Source organism: Coregonus clupeaformis, chromosome 1, assembly GCF_020615455.1.
Source record: "Coregonus clupeaformis isolate EN_2021a chromosome 1, ASM2061545v1, whole genome shotgun sequence".
In the NCBI taxonomy this organism is placed as follows: domain Eukaryota; kingdom Metazoa; phylum Chordata; class Actinopteri; order Salmoniformes; family Salmonidae; genus Coregonus; species Coregonus clupeaformis.
Genome location: NC_059192.1, coordinates 67,800,313 through 67,820,589, shown reverse-complemented (window position 1 = coordinate 67,820,589; position 20,277 = coordinate 67,800,313). Strand labels below are relative to the sequence as shown.

The 20,277-nt window shown below is 45.4% G+C and overlaps 1 protein-coding gene across 1 annotated transcript in view; it reads left to right on the top strand.

Moving 5' to 3' along the window:
• LOC121572707 (integrin alpha-M) overlaps positions 1 to 20,277 on the top strand; it is an 89,485-nt gene that overhangs the window by 15,505 nt on the left and 53,703 nt on the right. The window contains exons 7-12 of the mRNA XM_041884731.2: positions 591 to 733; positions 852 to 1,002; positions 1,351 to 1,501; positions 1,789 to 1,862; positions 2,046 to 2,169; positions 2,247 to 2,380. Of these exons, the coding sequence (XP_041740665.2) occupies positions 591 to 733; positions 852 to 1,002; positions 1,351 to 1,501; positions 1,789 to 1,862; positions 2,046 to 2,169; positions 2,247 to 2,380 (777 nt within the window). The remainder of the gene's footprint in view (positions 1 to 590; positions 734 to 851; positions 1,003 to 1,350; positions 1,502 to 1,788; positions 1,863 to 2,045; positions 2,170 to 2,246; positions 2,381 to 20,277) is intronic.

The window sequence follows — 20,277 nt, the reverse complement described above, 5'->3', positions numbered from 1 at the left end:
TTGCCTCTTCCAGGAGGCTGTAACTTGGCCACAATAGGATCTTAACCCCAAGCACATATCAAAATCCACAAAGAAATGGTTAATTGACCACAAAATCTAAATTTTACAATGGCCATCTCAGTCTCCAGACTTGAACCCCAATGAAAACCTGTGGTTTGAATTGAAGAGGGAAGTCCATAAGCGTAGACAAAGGATTTCACAAGGATCTGGAAATATTCTGTACGGAAGAATGATTTAAGATCCCTCCCAATATGTTCTGAAATCTCATAAAATATTTTCGAACAATGCTCAGTGCCATTATCCTCGCAAGGGGAGGGTGCCGGAGTATTGAAAACAGGGGTGGCAATAATCTTGACCTCTATCTTTTTGAGAGAAAAAAAGATTACTTGTTTAACAAAATATTTTTCTCTGAGCAATTGTATTAGTATAACATAATATGTTTTATTTATTTCTCTGAGCATACAATATAGCTCCGTTTTTGTATTATTTATTTCATACAGTATTTTTTGCTCATCTTTATCAAGGATGTCAATAATTTGGTAATGACTGTATGTTTGTGAATTAAGACCCTGTTCTCTTTCTTTTTACAGTTTGCAGTTGCCCAGTATTCAGACGATTGCACTATACATTTTGACTTAAATCAATTTAATGTCAACATTTGGGAAAAGCAAGTTAATAGTATTAATCAACTAGGTGGAAGGACTTACACGGCAGAAGCCATACAAAAAGTTGTGTAAGTGCATAATATTCATATGGACATAGTACAGTAAAGTTCCTCATAGAGTCATCATACAGTATATTACCATAAAACATGTTAAAAAGCTAATCTACAACCTTTTTTGATCAAAAAGCCAAGATGTCTTTTCAACGAGTGGAGGATCCAGACCAAATGCGAAGAAGATCTTGATAGTCATTACAGACGGACAATCACATGACAGTGCGCAGCTGGAGAAAGCAGCCTCTGAGGCTGAAACCAAAAACATTATTCGATTTGCCATTGGGGTACGATGTTTGCGTCACTGTGTTTTTTTTGTACACCATATTATGCAAAATAATATATTATTTTTCATCACTTATTATTATATTCTTTAAAAAAATTGAAATTATGAATTGAACAAAGTCTCTTTTGAATTTGAGTTTTTGTGTCACAGGTCACGATAACATAGTTTTACATGACAACTTAGTTGTCCTGTGCAGTCACCTTTTTATTACATTGAAATAGACTTCATAGACTTAAAATCACAGTATTTGGATTTTTTGTTCATTCTTATATAATGCCACTACTCAGAAACTATGATTTTGAATGCACAGGGACTTTAAGTACCAGTGTCTATTTCTGGATTTCCTCAGGTGGGCACAGCCTTTTCTGTGGACACAGCAAGAAGGGAGTTAATAAAAATTGCCTCCTCTCCACCAAGCAACCACATGTTTCAAGTGGGCAGCTTCAAAGCACTTGACCAAATCAAGGATACATTACAGAGCAACATTTTTCCTATTGAAGGTATGGTTACTTTTCTTGATTTGTCTGTGAACCCACTCTAGTGTGAATGAGGTGTTTACCCATCTAGAATATCTGTCCTGCTAAAGCTTGTATGAGTCTACCTCTTCCTTAGTTGATTGTTTTCAATAACATAATATGTAACCTACAGGACATACTGTATAATACTAACGCATGGGAATGTTGATAGGAATCAGTGCATCTCACACTGTTAAACCACTTACGTGAATGTGATATCTCAGACTGCCATGTTTGTTGACTAGTTTCTCTGTCTTTCTTTGGTATTGCAGGATCTCAGACTACTGGGGAATCTATTAAGATGGAAATGGCCCAGGAGGGATTCAGTGCAGCATACATGCCTGGGGTAGGAAATACTCCCTTGTCCACAAATGGCTTAAGTCATGCATGCTTTCTTATTGGCTGGCTTGACTTGCATGCCAGGCACTAATCCTGTTTTCTGGTCACTAATTCAAAAATAATTGCATGTAATATAAGTAAAATAATATTATAGTCTTCAATGAGTAGTACATTTGCCCATCGTTGCCAGGGAGGATTCCAGATGGGATCTGTTGGAGCCTTCCAATGGAGGGGGGCTTACCAGGAATACACAGGGAGCACTTTAAACCCTACACCACAACAGAGTCAGAACATGGAACCAGATAGTTATATGGGTGAGAAAATCTTCAGAAAAAACACCTAAACATACACTCTTATTATTGGCTCTGACCCTGTGAATTTCCCACCTTAGGGTACTCCATGGCAGTTGCTCGGACACACACTCGCCAGTTTACCATTTTAGGTGCTCCGAGATTTAAACACACTGGACGAGTGGTGGTGTTTTCGTCCAGAGACACAGGCAAGCCGATAGAATTTTCGGGACAGGTTTGTACACAACTGAAACAATGAGATTGTTGTTGACTGAAAATAATGTTGAATAATGTTGAATATCATAACTTTCCTTCTCCAAAACATTATGTGGGTAGCAGCACATCTATGGGTGAATCCTGAACCAGATAGCAACATGAAAATGAAAATTACAACACAGAGTGATGCTACATGATTATTATAGATTATGGATTCAACCTGAGAATTGTTGTCCAATAAATTCATACTTTGCATGAACACATTTTGAACAACATTTTAGTTTGTTTGAGATTTGGTAATGTGAAAGCTAACTGGCCCAAATGACCAAAAAACAAACAATTGGACTCGATGACCTAATAGTGGTGAGAATGAGCAACCTAGCCTATTGCCACAAGCCACGGTAAATGGTTGAGACATTTTCCCATGGGCAGTGGTGTAGTGGTGCCTGGAGAACTGGGTGTACTCTAATTTTGCAAAAGAAATGCCCAAATGGCCCTTCTGGAGAAGGAAAGGTGCCCTGTGTGAAAATTGCTATGTTTTCATGTATTTTTTTCAGATTTTCACCCTCAAAATCACACCTTTTTATAGAAAAACGACAACAATATGATGTTCTACAGTGGGGAGAACAAGTATTTGATACACTGCCGATTTTGCAGGTTTTCCTACTTACAAAGCATGTAGAGGTCTGTAATTTTTATCATAGGTACACTTCAACTGTGAGAGACGGAATCTAAAACAAAAATCCAGAAAATCACATTGTATGATTTTTAAGTAATTAATTTGCATTTTATTGCATGACATAAGTATTTGATCACCTACCAACCAGTAAGAATTCCGGCTCTCACAGACCTGTTAGTTTTTCTTTAAGAAGCCCTCCTGTTCTCCACTCATTACCTGTATTAACTGAACCTGTTTGAACTCGTTACCTGTATAAAGACACCTGTCCACACACTCAATCAAACAGACTCCAACCTCTCCACAATGGCCAAGACCAGAGAGCTGTGTAAGGACATCAGGGATAAAATTGTAGACCTGCAAAAGGCTGGGATGGGCTACAGAACAATAGGCAAGCAGCTTGGTGAGAAGGCAACAACTGTTGGCGCAATTTTTTGAAAATGGAGGAAGTTCAAGATGACGGTCAATCAACCTCGGTCTGGGGCTCCATGCAAGATCTCACCTCGTGGGGCATCAATGATCATGAGGAAGGTGAGGGATCAGCCCAGAACTACATGGCAGGACCTGGTCAATGACCTGAAGAGAGCTGGGACCACAGTCTCAAAGAAAACCATTAGTAACACACTACGCCGCCATACATTAAAATCCTGCAGCGCACGCAACGTGCCCCTGCTCAAGCCAGCGCATGTCCAGGCCCGTCTGAAGTTTGCCAATGACCATCTGGATGATCCAGAGGAGGAATGGGAGAAGGTCATGTGTTCTGATGAGACAAAAATAGAGCTTTTTGGCCTAAACTCCACTCGCCGTGTTTGGAGGAAGAAGAAGGATGAGTACAACCCCAAGAACACCATCCCAACCGTGAAGCATGGAGGTGGAAAGGGGACAGGACGACTGCACCGTATTGAGGGGAGGATGGATGGGGCCATGTATCGCGAGATCTTGGCCAACAACCTCCTTCCCTCAGTAAGAGCATTAAAGATGGGTCGTGGCTGGGTCTTCCAGCATGACAACGACCCGAAACACACAGCCAGGGCAACTAAGGAGTGGCTCCGTAAGAAGCATCTCAAGGTCCTGGAGTGGCCTAGCCAGTCTCCAGACCTGAACCCAATAGAAAATCTTTGGAGGGAGCTGAAAGTCTGTATTGCCCAGCGACAGCCCCGAAACCTGAAGGATCTGGAGAAGGTCTGTATGGAAGAGTGGGCCAAAATCCCTGCTGCAGTGTGTGCAAACCTGGTCAAGACCTACAGGAAACGTATGATCTCTGTAATTGCAAACAAAGGTTTTTGTACCAAATATTAAGTTCTGCTTTTCTGATGTATCAAATACTTATGTCATGCAATAAAATGCAAATTAATTACTTAAAAATCATACAATGTGATTTTCTGGATTTTTGTTCTAGATTCCGTCTCTCACAGTTGAAGTGTACCTATGATAAAAATTACAGACCTCTACATGCTTTGTAAGTAGGAAAACCTGCAAAATCGGCAGTGTATCAAATACTTGTTCTCCCCACTGTATGTCTACAACAATGCCTAAACCATATCAAGAGACAGTTCAGTGTGACAGGGTATAGGACTGCCGATTAAGTACCACTAGGTGCGGTCATAGGCTCCGAAGAAAAAGTTCTGCTCGTGTCAGATTTCTTTTGCCTTTTATTGTGGCTAGTGTTATGAGCCGATCCTGGTGACTAACCAATAGTAACACAACCGGCACTGAACATGCAGTCAGATTAATATAATAGTTTGATTTAAACGTTTACATGCTGTGGAAGACGAACAATTTAATTAATAATCTGAAATCAGGCTACCTGATGGGATTTTGATAAATGCACAAAATCGTCAATCAGAATAAAAGTTAAAAAAAAAAATGTTTTAACTACCACAGCGACCATGTTATTGTGGAGAAACCTATTTGATTCTGAGTTCAGACATACAGTGCATTCGGAAACTATTCAGACCCCTTCCCTTTTTCCACATTTTGTTACCTTACAGCCTTATTCTAAAATGGATTAAATACATTTTATTACTCATCAATCTACACACTACACCATAATGACAAAGCAAAAACAGGTTTTTAGAAATTTGTAAAACAAAAAAATCTTATTTACATTAGTATTCAGACCCTTTGCTATGAGACTCGAAATTGAGCGAAGGTGCATCCTGTTTCCATTGATCATCCTTGAGATGTTTCTAAAACTTGATGGTCACACTGACAGAAATCCAGACTTCCTCTGTGGAGATGGGAGAACCTTCCAGAAGGTCAACCATCTCTGCAGCACTCCATCATTCAGGCCTTTAAGGTAGAGTGGCCAGAAGGAAGCCACTCCTCAGTAAAAGGCACATAACAGCCCGCTTGGAGTTTGCCACAATTCACCTAAAGACTCTCAGACCATGAGAAACAAGATTTTCTGGTCTGATGAAACAAAGATTGAACGTCTGGAGGAAACATGGCACCATCCCTAAGGTGAAGGATGGTGGTGGCAGCATCATGCTGTTGGAATGTTTTTCAGCGGCAGGGACTGGGAGACTAGTCAGGGTTGAGGGAAAGATGAACGGAGCAAAGTACAGAGAGATCCTTGATGAAAACCTGCTCCAGAGAGCTCAGGACCTCAGACTGGAGTGAAGGTTCATCTTCCAACAGGACAACGACCCTAAGGACACAGCGAAGACGACGCAGGAGTGGCTTCGGGACAAGTCTCTGAATGAATGACCATGGCCAGACCCCGGACTTGAACCTGATCGAACATCTCTGGAGAGACCTGGAAATAGCTGTGCAGCAACTCTCCCCATCCAACCTGACAGAGCTTGAGAGGATCTGCAGAGAAGAATGGGAGAAACTCCCCAAATACAGGTGTACCAAGCTTGTAGCGTCATACCCAAGAAGACTTGAGGCTGTAATCGCTGCCAAAGTTGCTTCAACAAAGTACTGAGAAAAGGGTCTGAAATCTTATGTAAATTAATTATTCTGTTTTTTCTTTTTAATACATTTGCAAACATTTCTTTAAAAAACTGTTTTTGAGGGGGAAAAAACTATTTAATCCACGCTAGAGTAGTGCTATAATATAACAAAATGAGGAAAAAGTCAAGGGGTCTGAATACTTTCCGAATGCAGTACCAGTCAAAAGTTTGGCCACACCTACTCATTTAAGGGGTTTTCTTAATTTCTACTATTTTCTACATTGTAGAATAGTAGTGAAACATCAAAACTATTAAATAACACATATGGAATCATGTAGTAACCAACAAAGTGATAAACAAATCAAAAAATATTTTATTTTTGAATTTCTTGATGTAGACACCGTTTGCCTTGATGACGGCGTTGCACACTCTTCACATTCTCTCAACCAGATTCATGAGGTAGTCACCTGGAATGCATTTCAATTAATAGGTGTGCCTTCTTAAAAGTTAATTTGTGGAATTTCTTTCCTTTTTAATGCGTTGAGCCAATCAGTTGTGACAAAGTAGGAACATTTCAAGAACTTTGAACGTTTCTTCAAGTGCAGTCGCAAAAACCATCAAGCGCTATGATGAAACTGGCTCTCATGAGGACCGCCACAGGAATGGAAAACCCAGAGTTACCTCTGCTGCAGAGGATAAGTTCATTAGAGTTACCAGCCTCAGAAATTGCAGCCCAAATAAATGCTTCACAGAGTTCAAGTAACAGACACATCTCAACATCAACTGTTCAGAGGAGACTGCGTGAATCAGGCCTTCATGGTTGAATTGCTGCAAAGAAACCACTACTAAAGGACACCAATAATAAGAAGAGACCCGCTTGGTCCAAGAAATATGAGCAATGGACATTACACCGGTGGAAATCTGTTCTTTGGTCTGGAGTCCAAATTGGAGATTTGTGGTTTCAACCGCCGTGTCTTTGTGAGACGCAGTGTAGGTGAACGGATGATCTCTGCATGTGTAGTTCCCACAGTGAAGCATGGAGGAGGAGGTGTGATGGTGTGGGGGTGCTTTGCTGGTTACACTGTCTGTGATCTATTTATAATTCAAGGTACACTTAACCAGCATGGCTACCACAGCATTCTGCAGCGATATGCCATCCCATCTGCTTTGCGCTTAGTGGGACTATCATTTGTTTGTCAACAGGACAATGACCCAACACACCGCCAGGCTGTGTAAGGGCTATTTTACCAAGAAGGAAAGTGATGGAGTGCTGCATCAGATGACCTGGCCACCACAATCACCCAACCTCTAACCTATTGAGATGGTTTGGGATGAGTTGGACCGCAGAGTGAAGGAAAAGCAGCCAACAAGTGCTCAGCATATGTTGGAAATCCTTCAAGACTGTTGGAAAAGCAATCCAGGTGAAGCTGGTTGAGAGAATGCCAAGAGTGCAAACCTGTCATCAAGGCAGCAATCAAGGTGGCTATTTGAAGAATCTCAAATATAAAATATATTTTGATTTGTTTAACACTTTTTTGGTTACTACATGATTCCATATGTGTTATTTCATAGTTTTGATGTCTTCACTATTATTTTACAATGTAAAAAATAGTAAAAATAAAGAAAAATCCTTGAGTAGGTGTGTCCAAACTTTTGACTGGTAGTGTAGCTCAGTCATGTATCCCTGCACACGTGAATATGGTATTGGATCTGACTTTTTTAATATTTCCTGTATAAAGTATGCTTGCTTACAGTGGCTTGCGAAAGTATTCACCCCCCTTGGCATTTTTCCTATTTTGTTGCCTTACAACATGGAATTAAAATAGATTTTTGGGGGGTTGTATCATTTGATTTACACAACATGCCTACCACTTTGAAGATGCAAAATATTTTTTATTGTGAAACAAATAAAAAAATAGACAAAAATAAGACAAAAAAACAGAAAACTTGAGCGTGCATAACTATTAACCCCCCCAACGTCAATACTTTGTAGAGCCTCCTTTTGCAGCAATTACAGCTGCAAGTCTCTTGGTGTATGTCTCTATAAGCTTGCCACATCTAGCCATTGGGATTTTTGCCCCAAAACTGCTCCAGTGTACAACAATCTTTAAGTCATACCACAGATTCTCAATTGGATTGAGATCTGGGCTTTGACTAGGCCATTCCAAGACATTTAAATGTTTGCCCTTAAACCACTCGAGTGTTGCTTTAGCAGTATGCCTAGGGTCATTGTCCTGCTGGAAGGTGAACCTCCGTCCCAGTCTCAAATGTCTGGAAGGCTGAAACAGGTTTCCCTCAAGAATTTCCCAGTATTTAGCACCATCCATCATTCCTTCAATTTCCCAATCCCTACCGATGGTATTCTCGGGGTGATGAGAGGTGTTGGGTTTGCGCCAGATATACGTTTTCCTTGATGGCCAAAAAGCTCAATTTTAGTGTTTGTTTGGGGAGTCTCCCACATGCATTTAGGCGGACACCAAACGTGTTTGCTTATTTTTTTCTTTAAGCAATTGCTTTTTTTCTGGCCACTCTTCCGTAAAGCCCAGCTCTGTGGAGTGTACGTCTTAAAGTGGTCATATGTACAGATACTCCAATATCCGCTGTGGAGCTTTGCAGCTCCTTCAGGGTTATCTTTGGTCTCTTTGTTGCCTCTCTGATTAATGCCCTCCTTGCCTGGTCCATGAGTTTTGGTGGGCGGCCCTCTCTTGGCAGGTTTGTTGTGGTTCCATATTCTTTCTATTTTTTAATAATGGATTTAATGGTGCTCCGTGGGATGTTCAAAGTTTCTGATATTTTTTTATAACGCAACCCTGATCTGTACTTCTCCACAACTGTTTGGAGAGCTCCTTGGTCTTCATGGTGCCGCTTGCTTGGTGGTACCCCTTGCTTAGTGGTGTTGCAGACTCTGGGGCCTTTCAGAACAGGTATATATGTACTGAGATCATGTGACAGATCATGTGACACCTAGATTGCAGACAGGTAGACTTTATGTATCTAATTATGTGACTTCTGAAGGTAATTGGTTGCACAAGATCTTATTTAGGGGCTTCATAGCAAAAGGGGTGAATACATACAGTGAGGGAAAAAAGTATTTGATCCCCTGCTGATTTTGTACGTTTGCCCACTGACAAAGAAATGTTCAGTCTATAATTTTAATGGTAGGTTTATTTGAACAGTGAGAGACAGAATAACAACAAAAAAATCAAGAAAAACGCATGCCAAAAATGTTATAAATTGATTTGCATTTTAATGAGGGATATAAGTATTTCACCCCTCTGCAAAACATTACTTAGTACTTGGTGGCAAAACCATTGTTGGCAATTACAGAGTTCAGGCGTTTCTTGTAGTTGTCCACCAGGTTTGCACACATCTCAGGAGGGATTTTGTCCCACTCCTCTTTGCAGATCTTTTCCAAGTCATTCAGGTTTCGAGGCTGACGTTTGGCAACTCGAACCTTCAGCTCCCTCCACAGATTTTCTATGGGATTAAGGTCCAGAGATTGGCTAGGCCACTCCAGGACCTTAATGTGCTTCTTCTTGAGCCACTCCTTTGTTGTCTTGGCCGTGTGTTTTGGGTCTTTGTCATGCTGGAATACCCATCCACTACCCATTTTCAATGCCCTGGCTGAGGGAAGGAGGTTCTGACCCAAGATTTGACGGTACATGGCCCCGTCCATCGTCCCTGTGATGCGGTGAAGTTGTCCTGTCCCCTTAGCAGAAAAACACCCCCAAAGCATAATGTTTCCACCTCCATGTTTGACGGTGGGGATGATGTTCTTGGGGTCATAGGCAGCATTCCTCCTCCTCCAAACACGGCGAGTTGAGTTGATGGCAAAGAGCTCGATTTTGGTCTCATCTGACAACAACACTTTCACCCAGTTCACCTCTGAATCATTCAGATGTTGATTGGCAAACTTCAGACGGGCATGTATATGTGCTTTCTTGAGCAAGGAGACCTTGCGGGCGCTGCAGGATTTCAGTCCTTCACGGCGTAGTGTGTTACCAATTGTTTTTTTGGTGACTATGGTCCCAGCTGTCTTGAGATCATTGACAAGATCCTCCCGTGTAGTTCTGGGCTGATTCCTCATTGTTCTCATGATCATTGCAACTCCACGTGGTGAGATCTTGCATGGAGCCCCAGGCCGAGGGAGATTGACAGTTATTTTGTGTTTCTTCCATTAGCGAATAATCACACCAACTGTTGTCACCTTCTCAACAAGCTGCTTGGCGAGGGTCTTGTAGCCCATTCCAGCCTTGTGTAGGTCTACAATATTGTCCCTGACATCCTTGGAGAGCTCTTTGGTCTTGGCCATGGTGGAGAGTTTGGAATCTGATTGATTGATTGCTACTGCGGACAGGTGTCTTTTATACAGGTAACAAGCTGAGATTAGGAGCACTCCCTTTAAGAGTGTGCTCCTAATCTCAGCTCGTTACCTGTATAAAAGACACCTGGGAGCCAGAAATCTTTCTGATTGAGAGGTGGTCAAATAGTTATTTCCCTCATTAAAATGCAAATCAATTTATAACATTTTTGGCATGCGTTTTTCTGCATTTTTTTGTTGTTATTCTGTCTCTCACGGTTCAAATAAACCTACCATTAAAATTATAGACTGATCATTTCTTTGTCAGTGGGCAAATGTACAAAATCAGCAGGGGATCAAATACTTTTTTTCCCTCACTGTACACACCACTTTTCCATTATTTATTTGTATAATTTTTTGAAATAAGTTATGTTTTTCATTTCAATTCACGAATTTGGACTATTTTGTGTATGTCCATTACATAAAATCCAAATATAAATCAATCTAAATTACAGGTTGTAATGCAACAAAATATGAAAAATGTCAAGGGGGGTGAATACTTTTGCAAGGAACTGTATTACTTTATTGTGTTTTTCATCAAATAAAATAATAATATATTATGCCATTTAGGAGACGCTTTTATCCAAAGCGACTTACAGTCATGTGTGCATACATTTTCACGTATGGGTGGTCCTGGGGATCGAACCAACTACCCTGGCGTTACAAGCGCCATGCTCTACCAATTGAGCTACAGAGGACCACACAATCAAACTTTATTTGTCACATACCCGTGTTTAGCAGATGTTATAGCGGGTGTAGCGAAATGCTTGTGCTTCTAGCTCCGACAGTGCAGTAAAATCTAACAATTTCACAACATATACCCAATACACACAAAACTAGTATGGAATGGGATTTAAGAATATATACATATATGGACAAGCAATGACATAGCGGCATGGACTAAGATACAGAATAATATTATAGAATAGAATGCAGTATTGTAACGATCCCGGCAGTCTGAGTCGGGTCCGGTCTGGTGACTAGTTTTTCTGTTCGTGATCTCCAGTTTCCCGAGGGTTCGGGAACGCTCCGGGGAGCTCTTTTGATTTCCGCACCTGTATCCCATCAGCAATCTGCACACCTGGTCCTGATCATCACCCTTCTTAGGCTCTGGCCTAACATCCAGTTCCTGCCGGATCGTTAGCCATGAACAGTAGGTTTACCAGAGTATCAGTCTTAGAGCCTAGCGTTAGTTTTGTTGTTTTTGCACCTTGTTGGTTTGTTGCTTACTCACCCCCGTTTTGTTCCATCTGCAGTCACCCGTCCGGAACCTTCATCCAACCTCTGCCTGGTGGTCGGCGGCTGCCGACCCAGGATGGGATCAACCACTGCACCCCCAACAACTAATCAACGCCGCCCCGCTCTGTTCCCTGGATTATTCAGCATCACTATTGAACTTGTAAATAAACACTCACCTTCGTTTCACTTACCTTGTCCTGGTCTGCTTCTGGGTTCTGGCTTAGCAACTCGTGACAGAACGATCCGGCCAGAAATGAACCCAGCGGACCTGGACTCTGTTCGCCATGCCATTACCCAGCAGGAGAAGATGTTGGGCCATCATAGCACGGTACTACAGGAGATCGCGTTGTCAGTTCGGAACCTTTCTACCGGTCTGACGGAGGTCCAGAACCAACGCAAGTGTCCGGTGGAAGATCCACTACCGGTTTCACCCATCTCGCCTGCCGCTTCTGAAGCTGTGTCCTTCCGTGAGCCCAAGGTTCCGACACCGGATAAATATGAGGGGGAGCTGGGAAGATGCCGTTCCTTCCTTATGCAGTGTGGATTAGTGTTCGATCTACAGCCCTACTCTTATGCCACAGACAAGGCTAGGATAGCCTTTGTGATTGAGTTGCTGCGTGGTCGAGCGCTGGAGTGGGCTTCAGCCGTTTGGGAACGACAGGATCCCTGCATGGCTTCATACCAGGGGTTCACGGCCGAGATGAGGAAGCTCTTCGACCATTCCGTCCGAGGGAGGGACGCAGCTAGGCGCCTGTTTTCGCTTCGCCAAGGAACTCGCAGCGTGGCCGACTTCGTGATCGAGTTCAAGACGTTGGCTGTGGAGAGTGGGTGGAATGAGGAGGCTCTGCAAGCGGCCTTTTACCAGGGTCTGTCGGAGCAGCTCAAGGATGAGTTGATCTCCTATCCGGAGTCTAGTGACCTGGACAGCTTGGTAGCCTTGTCTATTCGGGTGGATAATCGAGTCCGAGAGCGAAGGAGGGAGAAGCAATGGGCTCCGTCCAACCGATCAGCTTCTCAGGTTCCAGTCGGGTCGTCAAACTGCGCGGCTCGCTAAAGTTGGGAGGACTTTTAGCGAGCCAGTTTCGACCTCTCAATACCTCTGTCAGACCCCGTTTCCCGGCTACCCTTATGAACAGGAATCAGAGCTTAGCGATTAACGCTTTTATCGATTCAGGTGCCGATGGAAGCTTTCTAGATGCCGAGTTGGTGGAACAGCTGGGGCTTTCCAAGGAGCAATTGCCGGAAGCCATTGAAGCTACCACTCTGGACGGCAGTAGTCTGGCACGTATCACGATGAGGACTGAACCGGTTAAGATGCGGTTGTCGGGGAATCATTCTGAGATGATTTCATTCTTCATTCTGCCGTCTTCCCAGGTTCCTCTGGTCCTTGGATACCCCTGGCTGAAGGAACACAATCCCACGTTCGATTGGGTGACGGGCAAGGTAACGAGTTGGAGCCTTGATTGTCATGCTAACTGTCTCAAGACTGCCTGCCCCCATTCGGTTCCCAGTCAGGTGATTGAGGCCAAACCCCCAGATTTGTCCCTGGTTCCCGAGACATATCACGATTTGGGGAAAGTTTTCAGTAAGCAGAAGGCTCTGTCACTCCCCTCCCCACCCGACCATATGATTGTGCCATCAACCTGTTCCCTGGAGCTGTCTACCCCAAGGGAAGGTTATACAGTATCTCCCGACCTGAACGTGAGGCTTTGGAGACCTACATCAAGGAGTCCCTAGCTGCTGGTCTCGTTCGTCCCTCGTCATCACCCCCTGGGGGCAGGATTCTTCTTTGTGGGTAAGAAGGATGGCTCTCTTCGACCGTGTATTGATTATCGGGGGGTTGAATGACATCACGGTCAAGAACAAGTATCCCCTGCCCTTGATGAGTTCTGCCTTCGACTCCTTACAGGGTGCTACGGTGTTCACCAAGCTAGACCTACGCAATGCGTATCACATGGTCCGGATCAGAGAGGGGGACGAGTGGTTGACGGGTTTCAATACACCGATGGGTCACTTCGAGTATCAGGTGATGCCGTTTGGACTGACCAATGCTCCAGCGGTATTCCAGAGTATGGTGAACGACGTCCTGAGAGATATGATCGGTCTCTTTGTGTTTGTTTACCTGGATGACATTCTGATCTTCTCGAAGGAACCTTCCGACCACGTCCAGCATGTCCGGCAGGTTCTGCAGCGATTGTTGGAGAATCGCCTGTTCGTGAAGGCCGAGAAGTGCGAGTTTCACGCCCACACGACATCCTTTCTCGGGTACATCATCTCCAGGGGAGAGATTAGGATGGACCAGGAGAAGGTTAGAGCGGTTCTGGAATGGGCCCAGCCCGGTACGAGATTGCAGCTCCAGAGATTTTTGGGGTTTGCGAATTTCTACCGCAGATTCATCCGGGATTACAGCCGTGTGGCCGCTCCGTTAACTGCCTTGACTTCCAGTATCAGGACCTTCAAGTGGAATCCGGAGGCGGATCGAGCGTTTCTGGATTTGAAGAGGCGATTCACCAACGCACCGATTCTCTCTCAACCGGACACGGCCCGTCAGTTCGTCGTTGAAGTGGACGCGTCTGATGTGGGAGTTGGCGCCATCCTGTCGCAGCGATGCTCCACGGACAGTAAACTCCATCCCTGCGCCTACTACTCTCGTCGCCTTTCGCCTGCGGAGAGGAATTACGATGTGGGTAACCGGGAGCTTCTCGCGGTGAAACTTGCCTTGGAGGAGTGGCGCCACTGGTTGGAGGGGGCGGAGCAACCGTTTATTGTCTGGACTGACCACAAGAATCTTGCTTACGTGCAATCGGCTAAACGTCTCAACTCCCCGCCAGGCCAGGTGGGCGTTGTTTTTCGGACGATTCAAGTTTTCCCTGACGTTCCGACCTGGATCTAAGAACGGCAAGGCGGACGCCTTGTCCCGGATGTTCTCCAAGACGGAGGAGAGTGGGTCCAAGACCGAGACAATTCTCCCCCGGAACTGCGTCGTGGGAGCAGTTACGTGGAAGATTGAGGAGGAGGTGCTGGCGGCCCTTCGGACTCAGCCCGGTCCCGGTAACGGTCCACCCGGTCGGTTGTTTGTGCCTGAGTCGGTTCGTCCTGCTGTCCTCAAATGGTCCCACGCCAGCAAGATGGCTTGTCACCCTGGCGTGGCTCGGACAATGGCGTTTCTTCGCAGACGTTTTTGGTGGCCTGCCATGGCCGAGGATACTCGGGGTTATGTTGCGGCCTGTCCAGTGTGTGCGCAGAATAAGAGTACCAATCGGCCCAGCTCTGGACTACTTCACCCCCTTCCTATTCCCCGGCGACCATGGTCGCATCTGGCCCTGGACTTTGTCACTGGGTTGCCCGCTTCTGAGGGGAACACGGTCGTTCTGACTATCGTGGACAGATTCAGCAAGTTCGCCCACTTTGTGCCTATTGCCAAGCTTCCCTCTGCCTCGGAGACGTCCGAGATCCTGGTTAGGGGAGGTTTTCAGGGTCCACGGGTTGCCCAGTGATATCGTTTCCCGACCGTGGCCCTCAGTTTACCTCTGCTGTCTGGAAGTCCTTCTGTTTGGCCATTGGAGCTACAGTCAGTCTCACATCTGGTTTTCACCCCCAATCTAATGGTCAGGCGGAGAGAGCCAACCAGAAGATGGAATCCACGCTACGCTGTCTGGCCTCTTCCAACCCCACCTCCTGGGTCTCTCAGTTGCCTTGGGTTGAGTATGCCCACAATACTCTCCCCTACATCTGCCACTGGGATGTCTCCCCTTCCAGTGCCTGTATGGCTACCAACCTCCCTTGTTCCCTTCTCAGGAGAAGGAGCTCTCAGTGCCTTCTGTTCAGGTCCATATTCGTCGTTGCCACCGGACCTGGCATCGGGCCAGAAAAGCACTCCTTAGAGTTTCGGACCGGTATCAGCTCCAGGCGAATCGTCGCCGGATCCCCGCTCCCACCTACACCATCGGAGATAGGGTCTGGTTGGCCACACGGGATCTTCCTTTACGGACTGAGTCTAGGAAGTTGTTACCGGAGTTCATTGGTCCGTTTGTGGTGGAGAAGGTGATCAATCCGGTGGCAGTTCGACTCAAACTCCCGAGGACGCTCAGAGTCCATCCCACCTTTCATGTCTCCTGCCTCAAGCCTGTTTTCCTCAGTCCTCTGTTGCCTCCTCCGCCTCCTCCTCCTCCTCCTCGGATGATCGGAGGTGGTCCTGCCTACACGGTGCGTCGCATCATGGATTCCAGACGGCGGGGCCGGGGTTTCCAGTATCTCGTGGACTGGGAGGGGTATGGTCCTGAAGAGAGGAGTTGGATTCCGCGGCGACAGGTCCTAGATGCTGACCTCATCAGTGACTTCTACCGCCTCCATCCTGGCGCTCCGGGGAGTCCGCCCGGTGGCGTTCGTCGGAGGGGGGGTACTGTAACGATCCCGGCAGTCTGAGTCGGGTCCGGTCTGGTGACTAGTTTTTCTGTTCGTGATCTCCAGTTTCCCGAGGGTTCGGGAACGCTCCGGGGAGCTCTTTTGATTTCCGCACCTGTATCCCATCAGCAATCTGCACACCTGGTCCTGATCATCACCCTTCTTAGGCTCTGGCCTAACATCCAGTTCCTGCCGGATCGTTAGCCATGAACAGTAGGTTTACCAGAGTATCAGTCTTAGAGCCTAGCGTTAGTTTTGTTGTTTTTGCACCTTGTTGGTTTGTTGCTTACTCACCCCGTTTTGTTCCATCTGCAGTCACCCGTCCGGAACCTTCATCCAACCTCTGCCTGGTGGTCGGCGGCTGCCGACCCAGGATGGGATCAACCACTGCACCCCCAACAACTAATCAACGCCGCCCGCTCTGTTCCCTGGATTATTCAGCATCACTATTGAACTTGTAAATAAACACTCACCTTCATTTCACTTACCTTGTCCTGGTCTGCTTCTGGGTTCTGGCTTAGCAACTCGTGACAAGTATATACATATGAGATGAGTAGTGCAAGATATGTAAACATTATTAAAGTGACTAGTGTCAGCCTCTAATGTGCTAGTGATGGCTATTTAACAGTCTGATGGCCTTGAGATAGAAGCTGTTTTTCATTCTCTCGGTCCCAGCTTTGATGCACCTGTACTGACCTCGCCTTCTAGATGATAGCGGGGTGAACAGGCAGTGGCTCGGGTGGTTGATGTCCTTGATGATCTTTTTGGCCTTCCTGTGACATCGGGTGCTGTATGTGTCTTGAAGGGCGGGTAGTTCGCCCACGGTGATGCGTTCGGCAGACCGCACCATCCTCTGGAGAGCCCTGTGGTTGTGGGCAGTGCAGTTGCCGTACCAGGCGGTGATACAGCCCGACAGGATGCTCTCAATTGTCCATCTGCAAAAGTTTGTGAGGGTTTTATGTGATAAGACACATTTCTTCAGCCTCCTGAGGTTGAAGAGGCTCTGTGGTGCATTCTTCACCACACTGTCTGCGTGGGTGGACCATTTCAGTTTGTCAGTGATGTGTACGCCAAGGAACTTGAAGCTTTCCACCTTCTCCACTGCGGTCCCGTCGATATGGATAGTGGGGTGCACCCTCTGCTGTTTCCTGAAGTCCACGATCATCTCCTTTGTTTTGTTGATGCTGAGTGAGAGGTTATTTTCCTGGCACCACACTCCCAGAGCCCTCACCTCCTCCCTGTATGAACAGCATTCTTAGATAGGTATTCCTCTTGTACAGATGGGATAGGGCAGTGTGCAGTATGATGGCAATTGCATCGTCTGTGGATCTATTGGGGCGGTAAGCAAATTGAAGTGGGTCTACGGTGACAGGTAAAGTAGAGGTGATATGATCCTTGACTAGTCTCTCAAAGCACTTCATGATGACAGAGGTGAGTGCTACAGGGCGATAGTCATTTTGTTCAGTTACCTTTTGCTTTCTTGTGTACAGGAACAATGGTGGCCACCTTTAAGCATGTGGGAACAACAGACTGGGAAAGGGAGAGATTGAATATGTCCATGAACACACCAGCCAGCTGGTCTGCGCATGATCTGAGGACGCGGCTAGGGATGCCGTCTGGGCCGGCAGCCTTGTGGGGGTTAACATGCTTAAATGTCTTAATCATGTCGGCCACGGAGAAGGAGAGGCCACAGTCCTTGGTAGTGGGCCTCGTCAGTGGCACTGTGTAATCCTCAAAGCGGGTGAAGAAGGTGTTTAGCTTGTCTGGAAGCGAGACGTCGGTGTCAGCGACGTGTCTGGTTTTCTTTTTGTAGTCCGTGATTGTCTGTAGACCCCGCCACATACGTCTCGTGTCTGAGCCGTTGATTTGCGACACCACTTTGTCTCTATACTGATGTTTTGCCAGTTTAATTGCCTTGCGGAGTGAGTAGCTACACTGTTTGTATTTTGCCATATTCCCAGTCACCTTGACATGGTTGAATGCGGTGGTTCGCGCTTTCAGATTTGCGCGAATGCTGCCATCTATCCACGGTTTCTGGTTAGGGTAGGTTGAAATAGTCACAGTGGGCACAACATCACCTATACACTTCCTGATAAACTCAGTCACCGTTTCAGTGTATATGTCTAAATTATTTTCGGAAGCTACCCGGAACATATCCCAGTCCGCGTGATCAAAACAATCTTGAAGTGTGGATTCCGATTGGTAAGACCAGCGTTGAATAGTCCTTAAAACGGGTACTTCCTGTTTGAGTTTCTGCCTATAGGAAGGGAGAAGCAAAATGGAGTTGTGGTCAGATTTGCCAAAAGGAGGGCTGGGGAGGGCCTTATAACCATCCCGGAAGTTTGAATAGCAATGGTCGAGGATTTTAGCAGCGCAAGTACAACAGTCAATATGTTGATAGAACTTCGGCAACCTAGTCCTCAAATTTGCTTTGTTAAAATCCCCAGCTACAATAAATGCAGCCTCAGGATATGTGGTTTCCAGTTTGCATAAGGTCCAGTGAAGTTCTTTGAGGGCCGTCGTGGTATCGGCTTGAAGGGGGATATACACGGCCGTGACTATAACCGAAGAAAATTATCTTGGGAGATAATACGGTCGGCATTTAATTGTGAGATATTCTAGGTCGGGTGAAGGACTCGAGTTCCTCTATGTTACTACAATTACACCACGAGTCATTAATCATGAAAAACACACCTCCGCCCTGCTTATTTATTTATATTTATTCCTTTCCGCGCGATGAACTGAGAACCCATCTTTATCCACTTATTTAATCAAAGATTGAACTTTAGCGAGTAGAATACTTGGAAGCGGTGGGTGGTCTGCGCGACTCCTAAGTCGGACCAGCAGGCCGCTCCAAGTGCCTCTCCTCCGCCGGCGATGTTTTGGGTCAGCCGCTGGAATCAGTTCAGTTGCCCTGGGGAGAGCAAACAAAGGATCTACTTCGGGAAAGTCGTATTCCTGGTCGTAATGCTGGTGAGTTACCGTCGCTTTGATATCCAATAGTTTTTCCCGGCTGTATGTAAAGATGCAAAACAATTTCTGAGCTAATAATGTAAAAAAATTATACACAAAAAAAACAAAATATTGCAAAGATTCCTAAGAGCTAGGCGCAAGGCCACCATCTTCGTCATGTTTCCTTTTCTTATGTGTGTTTAAGTAATACATTTACATTTTAGCAGACGCTCTTATCTAGAGCGACTTACAGTTAGCGAGTGCATACATTATTATTTATATATACTGGCTCCTTGTGGGAATCGAACCCACAACCCTGTCATTGCAAACACCATGCTCTACCAACTGAGCTACATCCCTGCCGGACATTCCCTCCCCTACCCTGGACCAATTGTGTGCCGCCCCATGGGTTTCCCAGTCTTGGCCGGCTACGACAGAGCCTGGATTCAAACCAGGATCTCTAGTGGCACAGCGATGCAGTGCCTTAGACCACTGTGCCACTCGGGAGTTAATACATTGTTATTGATTATTGCATTGTTGGGTTTTGAGTTTGCAAGAAAGGCATTTCACTGTACTTGTGCATGTGACATTAAAACTTGAAACAAGTGTCAACACATTTTGCATAGTCAAAACAGTTGCTTTGTGAGAAGGTGTTAACCATGGAAGGTCTTAAAAAACACATTTGCATTACACACTTCTGTGTAACAGGACAAATGTAAGCATCCCCAAAGTATTATTATTATTATTATTATTATTATTATTATTATTATTAATATTATTATTATACTGAACAAAAATATAAATGCAACATGCAAAGTGTTGGTCACATGATTCATGAGCTGAAATAAAATATCCCAGGAATGTTCCATACCCACAAAAAGCTTATTTCTCTCTAATTCTGTGCACACATGTGTTTACATCCCTGTTAGTGAGCATTTCTCCTTTGCCAAGAAGCAATGATTAAACAACATGAACATTACACAGGTGAACCTTGTGCTGGGGACAATAAAAGGCCACTCTAAAATGTGCACTTTTGCCACAGATGTCTTACGTTTTGAGGGAGCGTGGAATTGGCATGCTGACTGCAGAAATGTCCACCAGAGCTGTTGCCAAGGAATAGAATGTTACTTTCTCTACCATAAGCCTCCAATGTCATTTTAGAGAATTTGGCAGTACGTCCAACCGGCCTCACAACCGCAGACCACGTGTAACCACACCAGCCCAGGACCTCCACATCCGGCTTCTTCACCTGCAGGATCGTCTGAGGGGGAAGGGTGCGGGTGCTGAGGAATATTTCTGTCTGTAATAAAGCGCTTTTGTTGGGAAAAAGTAATTGTGGTTGGGCCTGGCTTCCAAGTGGGTGGGCGTATTAGGCCCACCCATGGCTG